This window comes from Ambystoma mexicanum, chromosome 6p (assembly GCF_040938575.1).
Source record: "Ambystoma mexicanum isolate Mex_15411 chromosome 6p, UKY_AmexF1_1, whole genome shotgun sequence".
NCBI lineage: Eukaryota > Metazoa > Chordata > Amphibia > Caudata > Ambystomatidae > Ambystoma > Ambystoma mexicanum.
The window spans coordinates 323,293,574-323,308,129 of record NC_090935.1 but is presented as its reverse complement, the minus strand read 5'-3'; the positions used below and the strand labels follow the sequence as shown (position 1 = coordinate 323,308,129).

Here is a 14,556-nt window from a genome sequence, read left to right as displayed (position 1 = left end):
CCCGTCTTACCCTGCTGGTAGGTGTTGCATGCAGAAAAAAGCTTTTAAAATAGTGGGCTAAACCCTGCCCTTTTTCTCCCTGTCAGTCTGCCGTGAGTTAGCAATGGTGGTCCACTTTGCAGTTCGTGTTAGGTGTGGCCTTGGTGTATTTTCCCTCCAAGGTAAGATCAGTCTTTGATGGTTGTGGGTCTGTTTTAAGTCCTTGGTGGTCTAAATTGTCTGCAATAGTTTCACTGCTGCTGGGTAGCGGTGTGCGCCCTTTTAGGTGGCCAAGTAAGCGCTGTGCTGTGTCATCTGCCGTCTTTCTCGCTTGGTCAGTCCGGTGTTGAAAAGCAGATTGCGTGGTTAACAGATGGGCTTTGCTTTGTCCACTGGTATCTCCCGGCTGCAGCAATGCCTTTGGTTCTAAAACAAAGATGGAGAACTTGACAAGCTTTTGTATGGAGAGGCATGGGGTCATGACCATGGGCTATTGCCCAAACGTAGACTGGCACTTAAGAATTGGGGACATCTGAACTGCTAATGACTCCATCTGGGTTATGACTGGCTCTTGCTTCCACCCTGGTGGGCTTCCCACCCTAGGTTGAAAGGGGTTCCTGTCACCAAGTGACGCGGTCAGGTTACTGACCTTGTCACATTTCGCAAATGGAGACGTTTGAACTTTATATTTCGACAATTCTGTAGTGACCAAAAAAGGAGGCAAACTACTCCAAAGCAGTTTGGTTCATTTACATATGGAAGCGGTGTGTTTAAAACTACTTGTTCAGTGTCCAAGGCTGCATGTACGACCAATAAGTTGAGTAAGCAGGCTTTGCTTTTGTCGCAGCGCTTAGCGTTATCTGATCTGTGTGCCGTGAAATAGGTTGTCGGTTGATGTGGACCTCTAAAGACTGACGGAGGAAAGAATTGGTGGGAGTGCAGGTGGGGGTAGGGGGTACGAGGGTAGTTTTCTCGTGAATAGAGGTGTAGCCATCTTACATTATGTAGTGGTACAGGTTTGATCACTCGTAGGCTACATAAATGTAGTCTCCAGGGAGCTCTACAATGATGCCAATTCTATTTTGCTTTTGCTAGCATAGTGTTTGTTAGCATTCAAGTGTTTTTTCTTCAAGTATCTCTAAATGTGTAACTGAGGTTTTCAACAATGGCAATGTTCATTGATGCCCTCAAGATCTGCTTTGTTCAAAATAACCGATGTAGCATTAAGTTACCATTTTTCATTTTAAAACCCTGCTTTAACACTGTTACACATCTTTTGCAGGTGCTGGCAAAGTCTTAATTTCGAAACCTGAGTAAGGAGACAAGCCTAAATATTCGTTGTCAACCTGAACCGAAGTCATGATTCCAATATGTCCTGTCGTGTCCTTCACCTATGGTGAGCACTGCCCATATTTGTTGTAGTTTGATGTCTTCACTTGTTATGAGCATTGTGATAATTTTGTTTACTTGTACATACTATCCCTTTTTCCTCAATACTTATTGGATGTCATCCACAGAATAGGGACAGAAGTTGAGCATTTTGCTCAGTATGTGCCATATCCTTACCGACTTGTCCCTTTTGTACACGCAACCTTTAGGTTTTTCTTGTCAAAGCACAATAAAAATGGCTATGAAAAGGACTTCCGACGGAGGAACTGCTTGTGCATTTTAACAGCTATCCTAAGTTTAGGTCTTGTGATCAACTGTTGTCCTAGTCTGGCCCACCGGCTCTGTCTAGAGAGTCTAGGGCCCAACCACGAATGGGGACACTGCTGGCTCTGCTACACTGTCCCTGTCCGATTATGGACCTTGCAGCTTAAGCACTGAAAGGATTTGTTCTAGAGACAGCAACCAGACTTGTTTAGGACCTTTGTGAAGGAGTAGAAGTGCAAGATCAGTTTCTCCCATGCTGTTGCCCCCCCCCCTCAAAACCAAATGGTGATTCATTCCCTTGTGCCCCTCTTCTAAAAGGGTGACAACCGTTCTACCGTGGGCATCCTAGAAGCTACCCGACATTCAGCTACTATGTTTGCAACATTTCAAAAGTTGATTGTACTGCATATGAATACCCATACAAATGAAGACCGTCGACATGTGTGAGGCACTCCATTCCGCTGCATTGGGTTAACCGATGTATAGCTAGCAGGCATTGTACAGTCCTTTCGTCCCCAATGAGATTTACATAGCTTCTCAGCTACCTTTTTACGAGACAATCCTGTGACGGTAAGTCATTCTCAACCACAAACTACCTTTTGAATAATGAGGATACACATCTGGACCTCAGACAACTGTATCACCCTTGGCAGCATTGTCTAGATTGACTACTGCAGCTCACTCTTTGCAGGATCTTACTCGCACAACATTAACTTACTACAAATCATCCTGAACAATGCTTTTAGAGCTGCCCTCAGTATCTCTAAAAAGATCTCCTCAGCTAGATGCAATATCCACTGGTTCCCGGTCCGGGAACGCATTACATTCACAATTTTATCCCTGGGCCTATCAAACAGTGCCCTTATCTATCTGGCTAGACAAAACAACAAGGCCCAAACCAATAGACTTACCGGCTCGGCCTACACGCATGCCTCCCAACCATCCCTAGATACAGGCGCCAAAAAGCTGGAGCCTGTAGCTTCCCTGTGATTGCGACCAAACAATGGAATTCCTTGCCCTCCGCGCTTAAATCAGATCCCTCATTTTGGTCCTTCCGAGAAGGACTAAAAATCTGGCTCTTTTCACAAGATATCTAGAGGAACGCGTCTCGCCTATGAACCAGTTATCTACTGTTGGCTGTTGGGCAAGATTGTATGCAGTACTCTTTGGGTGCACTACAACAACCCTTGCCTCCTGGCAATAGGAACCCAACCTTTGGTATAACTACACAGGTTGGTAGCGTGTTGAGCAGCCAGGCTTATCTCAAGGAGGTCAATGTGAGCAGTAGGAGTTAGATATTCACAGTGACAAGTATTCAAATAAACTCTTATACACAAGCTTTCTTGATTATTTAGCAGGGGTTCAGTTCCCAAATTGCATTGTATGATTTCTAGATTGCATTGATAGGCCTCTCTCCCACTATACAGATCTCTCAAATTTAGCAGGGGTTCTGTTTTCAAATTGCATTGTAAGGATTACTGTGGAGTGACACCACGACTAGGGGCACATGCCTCATAAGATAACACAGTGAGTCCTAGATTCGCCCCTCAAAGTCACTTTTAGCTCGTAGATATCCTTAAACCCACATAGCTAGCTCACTGCAGTGAACCGCGTCCAGGAAGACGGGCCGTAAGGCCAGACACCGATAACACCCAACTATATAACCCCTAACCCACTCCACTACTCCTCTCAAGACAGCGACGTAACGAGTCGGCACCACCGGCCGAAAAGACCAACTACAGATAGAGCCATAACTCGTAGCGGACAACCTCCCCCCTGTCCCCTCCACATCCCCCCCCCCCCACCACCCAAGAACTACACCACAATACAACCAGACCCAAGCAAAACCAACTCGGCATCAGCAAACAAAGACCAAAACAACTCTCGATCTTAAAATGCTACACAAGCGACCCATACCGAGGGGAAATAAAAAGAGAAGAACAACAAACACTCGAACAGCAAAAAAGAAACACAACTACAGAAGGCACCACCACAGACAGGAACAAAAATCGGACCAAAAAAGGGAGAAGGGACAAATCCCTCTACTTCACTCCATACCTCGCTGACAACTGGTCACCAGAACAAACCAACCCACTGCTAGAATGCTAGAACCAGCAACATCAAACAACCAAACACAGCCACGCAGAAGAAGGAAGACCTCACTAGAAACAACAAAAAACGCGATCGATGCAATAACACCATACATCACCAAAACAAGAGGAACTTCCAATCGACACCCACAACTCCTGGAAGACGAACCCGATGAAAAATCCAAGACAGAACCTAGAAGAACTCAACGTCACTGACACTCCGGCACCAAGACCTCGACAAGAGACTGACTAGAAAGGAAAGCTCAAAACCGGCCAGAAGACGACCCCAACAAGAAAGCCCAAACCAAACTACACCTCCAAACTCCACTGCAATCTAAGAAGCACATGATGAATGTCAAAACACTCAACAGAGATCTTTGACCTACTCGATGACAACAGCATTGACATCCTATTCATCACAGAAACATGGCTGCACGACAACTACAAAATCACATTCGAAAGCTGCCTTCTAAACAACTTCAAATGCCTTTAAAAAAAAAAACAGGAAAAACAAAAAAGGAGGCGGCATCGCAATAGCATTCAGAGAACACCTGGAAATAAAACCAGACGAACCGCTCAACATCAACTGTGAAACCATGGCCATACACCTAACAGCGAGCCCAAAAATCAACATCACGTTCTTCCTGGTATACAGACCTCCGACATACGATGCAAGCTTAGTCAACCACTTCATAGACGCCATCACCAATATAGCCATCAAACACGAACATCTAATCATCCTGGGGGACTTCAACATCTGCTTTGAAGACAGTCACGCCAACTCCCCAAACTCACTGATTGGACAACTCACTACCATGAAACTACGACAGCTAGTCAAAGGGGCAACACATTCGGCAGGACACACCTTCAATGCAATTTTCGCCAAGGAAAAACCCATCGCCACGGCACCGCTGATACAAATACTGTGGAGCGATCATCCCATCAACCCATTCATGATCACTCTGCCAACTCAAGTCTACATCCAAACCCCTAAACTGAACCATCACAAAAAGAAACTGGAAACACGTCAAAAGCAACCTATTCGAACAACTGGAGGTGACCAAAACGTCAACCACAGAACTAGAGTAGCAGACCTAAACGAGAAAGCGGAGCTACTACACAAATGGATTGCAGATACAATTGACAAGATCTCCAGGAAAAACCATTCACCTCATCAAAAAAAAGAGCAATGGGAAAATGGTTCACCCCACTACTAAGCTCCATGAGAAAAAAAAAAGATGGAACTGGAATGGAGGAAAGAATACAATCCGGATAAAAACTCTTCCAGAAACAAATCTGCGCATGTAAGAAGGAAATTCAAAAGGCGAAGAGAAGGCATTATGATGACAGAATCACCAATGCCACGAAAGTGCAAAGAAATGTTCAACATCATTAAAGAGATGAGAAACCCACCAGGCTGCGACAATTCCCCAACCCCCTCAAACTATGCAACGACCTGGCAGACCACATCAGAAAAGGAAAAAAAATCAAGAACATCTGACAAAACCACACAAAACAGACCAACTAACCACAATACACAATCAAATGAACCCAACACCGAGCCACAGCACAAACTCCAAAACCTACCTGAAATATCAGCAGAGGCATTCACCATGTTGGTAAAACGCAGCAAGAAAGCAGCATCTGCCATGGATCCCTGTCCCCCGGACATCTACAAATCAATCCTCACACAAGGAACGCCAGCAGAATACTACAGAAACCTTCTGAATCTATCACTAGCAACAGGAACTGTACCAAGGACCTTAAAATCCGCATATATCAAACCACTTTTAAAAAAAAAAACACAAGTGGTGACGTTAGAGGACCTCCAACTACAGGCTGAGTTCAAACATTCCCTACCCAGCAAAACTCCTTGAAACCTACGTACACAAACTAACCCAAGAACACGTAGAAAAACACCACCTGCTAGACCAAGCTCCAGTCGGTTTCAGACCTGCAAAAGCAACAGAAACAGCACTACTATCCATCTTGGACGACCTAAAAACAAACGCAGACTCAAACACAACCTCAGCCCTTATTCTGCTCGACCTCTCTGCAGCCTTCGACACAGTTAGCATGACACCCTAACCAAAAGACTAGAAGACATAGGCATAACAGACACAGCACTACTCTGCACTAAATCATTCCTAGCAGACAAAACAGAAACCGTATGGATTAAACCCTTCAAATCCACCCCACGAGTAAACGACTACAGTGCCACAAGGATCCTCACTATCGCCACTGTACTTCAACGTCTATCAAGCTCCAGTTATCAGAATCTTCAAAAAATACAAAATTATATGCGACAACTATGCAGATGATGCTCCAATTATCTACAGAATCGAAGATGCCCAGGCCGATCACTCAACCCAAATTGAGTTTCAGGTTGTTGGCATTCATCCAGTTGAAGACTTCTTTTAGACAATCAACCTAGGAAAGACAGAAGTCATGATCATATCAAAAGACCAAGAGAACAAAACCGCCATCCCGTGGCCAATGGAAATGGAAACCTCACCATCTAAGGTAGTAAAAAATCTGGGAGTACTGATGGACAACACCCCAACCTTAGAACCACAAATAAATGCAACAGTCAAATGCTTTTTCCTCCTAGACACAGCAAGAAGAATCCTACCTTTCCTCTCCTTCATGCACAAAACACTTAGAATCGTCGACCTCATGTCAAGAATCAACTATGCAAACAGCCTCCACCTCGGAATACCAGAATATACCTCCTGAACAAACTACAACTGATCCAAAATACAGCAGCCAGACTACTCCTCAAACTATCCAGAAGAGACAACATCACTCCTGCACACCCTATTTTACAATAGTGCTGGAGGGATTACTTAGTATCCCATGTGTGTAAATGCTCATGCAACATTTTTTATGTTACCCTTGTCTCAATTGACTGGCTGGTGGCAGTGGTTTCGTTTTGAACTACCTTGGTTTGCATTTACTGTGACCGTTTGCGGCTCTGGTAAAGTAACGGCGAGAGCCATTTTTTTGAAAATGGCATCCAGCCATCTTTGCTAAAATGGTCCCCGGTCTTTGTTTTTCGCTATGTCTTTGTGGAAAGGTGCTTCTAGAGATTTTCTCTGCGCGCCAAACCAGGTTTGGTCTTTGTTCATTTCGCCTTTGGCAGGGTTTCTTGGAGTGAAACCCGCCTCTGGCTCCAGAGTGCCTGGGGTAGGCAGGAAGTGAGGGAGGTGCCCGAAACTCCCTGTGCTTAGTTTCCTAAGAGACCCAAATGCACTCTGTGGTGATTGGCTGGCTGACTGTTCCAGCAAGGACAGCACCCTGCTGGGTGACTGACCGCTAGGCTGGAATGAATGGGAGAGAACTGAATAAAAGGGGTCTTTTGGCTTGGAAGGCGGAGTCCACCACTGGACAAAGAAACCGAAGAAGAGCTTGAAGAGGACGCCTGCTGCAACTTTGCTTGGTGAAGCCCTGCTACAGTGACTACTTGCCAAATTTGCATCGACAGAGAAGCCCCTGCAAGGACTACTTCTCCCTTGAGTTGGTGGGACCAATCAACTCCAAAGTAAGCCATCTGGACACCCATCTCGGAGCTGGCTGAAATTCCTCAGAGTTGCTGCAGGAACCGTATAGCCAGGGAGGAGGACGCCATATTTTGTGCGTTACTTTTTGTTAGGCGGAAACCTGTGCAATTCCCTCTGGGACCGCTGCAAAAGATTTAGGACTACAGGTGTTTGGCAGTAAACCCACTTGGTAGCAGTTTGTACCACACAGATTCACTTGGTAGCTGTGGCTGAGCAGTCAGACTTCCCTCAAGAAGAGTTAAGCAGTATGTGGAGTATACAAAATAGGGCAATTCTTCACAGCAAGACAAGCAAACACGCAACGAGACTCAGTGTAAAGATATTTATTTATAACGAAACATCTATCAAAAACACTAAGACACTATTACGGCAAACAAATCAAACACAATTACTCTACGAAGAAGAAACGATCAATCCCCCTAGCAATATTTCGACAAGTCTAGGTTCTACCGGTACCACTTATTTTCAGACAGAGGTGTATACCTCAACCTAGATGACACTCTAATATTAGTTAGGACGGGAGAGAAAAAGATAGGCAGGTTATGAAATCAACACAGTTCAATACTTCGCGGATAAAACGCAAGGCAAGAATCACAATAGATCGTAAAGTTCAGAGGCCAGGCACACTCGGAGAGAGGCAAGGCGCGATGTCCCAAAAAGTCTCTAGTGGAGATGCATTCAAGTCTTTGTAGCAAATTGTTATCGGCAGATTGAACCAGTTCAGAACAATAAATGAGAAAAGCTTGGAGGCGACCCAACGGAACGGAGAGGATTAAGACACTCGAACCGATCGAAAGGGAAGCCAGGCGGACACGGTACCTTGTTGTGGAGGGCAGCTCCGGCGGGGGCAGTTGTTCCTGGTGGTGGATGCACGTCGGGTCTTTGCCAAGAGTAGAGATGTTCTCCTCGTCGAAGAAAAGTGAAGTCCGGTGCACCACCAGGGAAGAGACCAGCCGCGGAGTGCTCCATCACAAGGCACCACCTTTTGCTCGCGGTACAGGGGTAGTGGCTATCCGGTTGCCGAGGTGCGCTGCACGGGCAATTCGACCACTGCGTCCTGAGGCGAATAAAAGAAGCAAAGGAGACTGGTTGTTCCCACCAGTCAGGGGAAGAGACTCTCCGGCAGGGAGATCTCCTCTGTCGTCGGGAAGTGGTGAGTCGGCTCAGCAGGGCTCCACCGGAGGTGTCGTCGTAGGTCGGCTCAGCGTTACCCTCGTCTGATTCTTAGGTCCTGTGGCGACTTCTGAAGATCCAGTCCCAAAAGCCCTGCATTTATGCAGAAAACCCCCATTCATTCAGCCTAACTGTCAATCAACACATGCTAAGTGGTGAGCGGGAAGGCTCACCACTTGGGCCAATCACTCCAGAGTGCGACCGGAGTTGGCAAGGCAACTCGGTCCAGGGTGCCTAAACCCCCTCCCACACCCCTGTGGTAACCCAGACAGAATGGCACCACTTTGGAGGGTCTCTGTACAGAGGCCCGCCAAAAGTGGAACAAAGGGATCAACCTTTGGTTTGGGAGTCACAGAGACAAACACAGACGCCATTTTACAAACCGAGTTCTGGCAGAAAATACCATCCGATAAACTTATTTAAGATAAGTAGACCGGTGGTACGTTAGAGATTAACGAGGAAAAGTATCAATCTCCAACAATGGGACGAATCCCATAGGGTTAGGTTCGGGGTGGAACATAACAAGTAGTTTCCACTGCCACCAGCCAAAACTCGACGAGGGGGGACGGGACAGTGCCCCCTCGAGTAACCGATCCAGGAGTAATGGAATTACCCCTACTAGTACGCCCACAATAAGATGGTTTGTACTAGTTCTGTTAGTAAATTTAGGTCTAGTAAAGCCAATGGTGACTTTACATGCCTGGGGAGACAGTAGTCGGTCCCCGGGTATGGAGCCTATGGTGGGGGTCCGCTAGGAGGCCCCAGTGCTACGGCACATAGGGTGTGGTGTAACACACATAGAAAAACATATGAGACCCTATTGAGTAAAAGAGCCCATAGAACACATTGACATTCAAAGGAATTACACACATACATGCCCAAGAGTGGGAGGAAAAGAGTCTCACTCTTGGCAGGATGGAAAAAAAACTCCTGAAATCCAGCAAAGCTGCTGGGGGACTCACTAGGTTAGGAAATTCAGCCTAAACAGAGAATTCTCCCTAACACCTTTAAGGTGGCCTAAAGCTTTTGGAAGATCCTCCGGACTCCCACGAAGCAGGACTGACCAAGCATGAGCCCCCTCATCAGAGTGCGGGACCCCAGAAATGAGGACAGTCCACCTTGACAGCCAGGAACCGCGCTTATTGCTATTTGCTTTACCGGAAGGAGTGGAAGCGCGAAACAGCCACTGAAAGTAAAGTTTGTCGGTTGCCAGTTTTGACAGTGCCGGTGCAATGCAGGAGACCCACAACGTCCTTCCTCTTGTCCCAAGAGCTGCACAGGAACAGAAGTCATCAGCTGCATATTTTCTTCTTTACCAAGGTACTGTAAAACAAGCCTAAGAACTATCTTTTTTTTTTTTTAAACTTTAGTTTTTATTTGCATTTTTATATAACAAACAACAAAAAGAACTGATCAACCCCCCCCCCCCCTTCCCGTGTCCATTCCAGTGACTTCTTCATGGGAGACTCCTTGCATTGGCTCCGTCTCCTGAGCCTCGAAGGCGATGCGATTCGTGACCGTGTCTTCCGCTGACTTATTGCCGCCATACCCCAGGTTGTGGGGACCCAGCTCATGGTGTCCTGTCTTACGGGGCTAGACCCGTTCCCTTATGGATGGGCACCTTCCCTTAAGTTCAATGAACATCCCATCCCCAGGATTGCTGCACCCCGTACCAGTCTGTGAGGAATGAGCTAGTGTCATTGTTTACCATGGCAGTTAGTTTGTCCATCAAACATGTTTTTTACTTTTTTCAGCCAGTCTTCCTTGGATGGGGCTTCCGGACTCTTCCATTTCTGGGCCAGGGCAACTCTGCCTGCTCTCAGCATAGTTTCCCACATCCTTGGATATCGGTGAAGCTCCGTTTCCTCCGGGGGGGAGGCCCAGCAGCATCGTTAAGGGATCTAGCGGCAAGCGGTCCTCTGTTACTTCCGCTATCCAGTCCCTCACCGACTCCCAGTAGGTCTGTACTTTCAGGCAGGACCACCACATGTGGCCTCTAGATCCCATCTGCCCACAACCTCTCGGGCACCTTGGTAACACCCCTGGGAACATTTTAGACAGTTTTACAGGGTCTCTATGCCACCCCTGTAATATCTTGAAGTTATGCTCCATGTCCGAGGTGAATAGGTTCCCGTGAAATGCTATCTTGAATATTTTGGCCCAGGCGTCCTCAGAGATTTCCTCGCCTGCCAGGTCGTTCCAGAACGAGCGGAAGCTCCTTCTTCCTTGTAAGTTGTAGGTATTTAATATTTTATACATACAAGACACCGCCCCCTTCCTGGAAGTCGCTGAGTCAAGGAGCTTCTCAAAGGGAGTCAACTGCCTCCTCAGGTTTGGGCCCCATGATTGGTCGCAGAGGATGCCCTTCAGGCGGAGGTATTAGAAGATGGAAAGTGATCCTTGTCCGAGAGCATCCTTCAGGTCCTCATAAGACAGGAATTCGCCCTCTCTGAACATCTGCCCAGCCCACTCCAGTCCCTTATCTGACCAGATCTGAGAGTGCCTGAACCCCTCCCCTCCCAGGTTGATAGGGTGGCCCCAGAGAGAGGACATTGGGGACGGCCATGTGGTGAGGTGAGCGGTGCAGGGGCCCTCTTTCCAGATGTCCCAGAGGACTCCCAGGGTCGGATGGGATCTTAGGTGTTTCGGGATCTTCCTGCGTGGTGCCCATAGGAGGTCCTGGACCTTTAGACTTTGGTCGGGAGTGCAGTGAAGAGGTACAGGAGCCGTGGGAGTATGTTCATTTTAACTGCAGTCATTCGGCCGTACCAAGAAAGGATCATCTTCCCCCATCTCCTCAAGTCTGAAGTGATCACCGCAATCATGGGGTCGTAATTAGCTGCTCCCAAGTTTGTTAGGTCCCTGGTGAGAAGTACCCCCAGATACCTTATGGCGACCTTCCCTACCTTAATCCCGTGAAACCTGTCCAGAGGGTCTAGCACTGGGTCTATTGTTCTCATTGGTAGCATGACAGATTTCCCGGTGTTTATTTTTAGGCCAGAGAAGCGTCCAAATGCCGAAACCAGGTCCAGGAAGGGAGAGGGAGCGAGGAGCCCGGGTCCACCAGGTAGGCCAGGACATCGTCCGCGAACAGGGAGAGCTTGAATTCAACTTCACCCCTTTTAATACCCTTGAAATCCGGGTGGGCTCTGACCGCTATTGACAATGCCTCCATCGTGAGGACATATATCAGGGGAGAGAGTGGGCATCCCTGCCTCGTCCCGCGGGAGAGGGGGAATGATTTGGACAATGTCCTGTACCCTTGCCGTTGGGGCTCTATAGAGGGCAGCTATCCAAAGCATGATGTGAGTTCCAAAGCCCATCCTGCGGAGGAGTTCCATGTAGCGCCACTCCACCCTGTCAAAGGCCTTCTCCGAGTCTAAGGAAAGGACACAAGTGTCCAATTCCGATGACTGAGCGAAGTGGAGCAGGTTTATTGTTTTGCGGATGTTATCTGACCCCTGCCTTCCTCTGATAAAGCCTACCTGGTCCCCGTGGACTAACTTCGGCATTATACCTTCCAGCCGCCTCCCCACCACCTTGGCCAAGATCTTCACGTCAATGTTTAATAGTGATATGGGGCGATAGGAAGATCAGTCCGCTGGATCCCTTCCCTCTTTGAGCAAGACCGCTATCACGGCTCCCATCATGGATTCAGGGAGGATGTCCCCCTCTAGCACCGCGTTGAAGACCCTCTCTAGGTATGGGGCCAGAGAGGAGCGAAATCTCTTGTAAAAGAGAACGGAGAAGCCGTCCTCCCCCGGGGTAGTTCCCACCTTCATCCCGCTAATCACCTTATCCACCTCATCCTCGGTTATCGGGCTCTCCAACCCCTCTGTCATCTCCCTGGAGAGGGATGGAATCTGTATGGAGTTCAGAAAGTTTTCTATCTGGGTGTCGTCCCCATCGTATTCGGAAGAGTAGAGGGTTCTGTAGTATTGTCGGAAAGCCTCTCCTATATGGGGAGAGTCGCAGCCAAGGAGTCCCCGGGCGTCCCTCACCTCCTTCACCCTCCTGCTTCTCTGGACCTCACTAAAATTCCAGGCTAGGATCCTATCCGCCTTGTCCCCTTTCTCATAATATTTTTGTTTTACCATTTGAAGGCTCCTCTCTGTTGTGTAGGAGGAGATCTTTTAGCTGGAGCCTATAGTCCTCCAGTGCGGCCACCCGGGCACGCTCTAGGGGTTGTGTCGGGGATCCACCCGGTTGGAGACGGGCTATTTTTTCTCGCAGGGCTTTCTCCTGGGCCTCTCTCTCTCTCCCTCTTCTTCAAAGCGCCTATTTTTAGCAGGACCCCTCGTAGGGTTGCCTTGAAGGCGTCCCAGAGTGTATACGTGGCCACCTCCCCGTTATCATTAAGCTCAAAGAACTCTGTTATGGAGTCCAAGACCTCCTGAGCAATTAACTCATCTTTTAACAGGGCGTCGTTGCATTTCCAACGCCCTCTGCTTTCCCTATTCCAGCCCATTGCGATGGTGACTCATGGTGGGCCATGTCGTGATCTGACCAGGGGATAGGGTCTATCCTATAGCCTGCTACGTACGGACGAAGAATTTCGTCCTTTAAAATGTAGTCTATCCTGGAAAAAGAGTTATGTATGGCTGAGTAATAGGTAAAGGAGGGGATCCCTGTTCTGGGGGTCTGGATTGTATCCATCAGGCCCAGGTCCTCATTCACTCTCTGAAAGCTCTGAGCCATGGCCTCTTCTGTGGGCCTGGGGTAAAGGGGGCCCATCCGCTTCCTATCTATGGAGGGGTTCAGGACCATGTTGAAGTCACCCCCACCACCAGCGGACCTTGTGTGAATAGCCTGAGCTTGTCCCTGGTTTTCTCCCAGAATTGGGCCTGGCTCTCATTCGGGCCATATACCACCGCCAGGGTAAGGGGGGGACCCCTGTAGGGAGCCCCGTATCAGCAGGTAACGGCCTTCGGGATCTTTCAAGATCGCCTCCTTTTCGAACCCTACGTTCCTTCCTATCAAAATGGCCACCCCCCTTTTCTTAGTCCTATGGGATGCATGGAAGACCTCCTCGATTCCTCCCCCCCGCAGCCTGGGCTCCTTCCCCCTTGCCCAGTGTGTTTCTTGCACAAATAATAGGTCTAGTTTCGCCTGCTTGAACTCTCTACAAATCAGAGATCTTTTCGTGGGGGTGTTCAGCCCCCGCGCATTCAGGGTACCCACGCCCAGGGCCGGGCGGCTGTCAGCCATAATCAATGTTTCCTGCCCTGATGGTCAACAACTTTGCATCGATTCTCTCTTCTCGCTCCCCTTGATTCACCGGTTGGACACTATTGAGATGTTCCCCCAACTGCCCCCCAAACCCTATCCCCAACAAACGAACCCAAACTAGATCGTAAACCCCCACCACCTGCCCCGGCGTCCAGCCAGATAGTTCCGCCATTTCTGGCATTTTGGCAGGACCACCAGCCTGCCCCTCTCGGCCAGGCGATCATTGCAAAGCCCCCTTCTTATGAGCCCCCCCCGATTTCGTCCCCGTAATTGCCCCCATTTTACTTGCTGTTCAGTGGGATTCTGGCATCAATCTTGCTTTTCGGTGATCCCCGGATTGCCGCCCTGTAGGTGATTAGCTAACTTCGGTCGTCCCTAAAGACCACTCTCGGACCAGTGCTGGCTGGGACCCTTTGGTGATCATCCCTCTGAGTCATTCCGCTCTGCCTCTTTCGCTGGTGAGGGTGTGCTCATTTTCCTAAATTTCCGTGCCCCAGATTTCTTCCTTCTTTTGCCCGACGGGCCCGGGCCACTTGCTCCACCCGTAGCCGGCCCTGATGGACCCCTTCGGGGGGTGGATCCACCACGTAGTCCTGGATGGCTCCCTTGATGTCTTCCTCTGTGATCAACGTCGTCCGTTGGCCCTGGTATTCGAAGGTTAGGGAGAAGGGGAAGCCCCATCTGTATCGTACTCCCTTCTCTTTCAGCAGCTGTGTGAGGGGGCGGCACATCCTGCGTTTTGGATAATGTGTATGCGGAGAGGTCTTGAAAGATGGAGACCTGTGAGTTGTTGTACGTAATCTCTTGGGCCCTCCTGGCTGCTTCCAGAACCGGTGTCTTCTCCAGATAGTAGTGGAACCGGACCAGAATCG

General features: G+C 48.6%; 1 protein-coding gene across 3 annotated transcripts in view; it reads left to right on the top strand.

Moving 5' to 3' along the window:
- ZFR (zinc finger RNA binding protein) overlaps positions 1–14,556 on the top strand; it is a 1,119,848-nt gene that overhangs the window by 91,713 nt on the left and 1,013,579 nt on the right. For all 3 annotated transcript variants that reach the window (XM_069627081.1, XM_069627082.1, XM_069627083.1), the window contains exon 2: positions 1,262–1,375. In XM_069627081.1, the coding sequence (XP_069483182.1) occupies positions 1,339–1,375 (37 nt within the window). In that variant the 5' untranslated portion in view covers positions 1,262–1,338. The remainder of the gene's footprint in view (positions 1–1,261; positions 1,376–14,556) is intronic.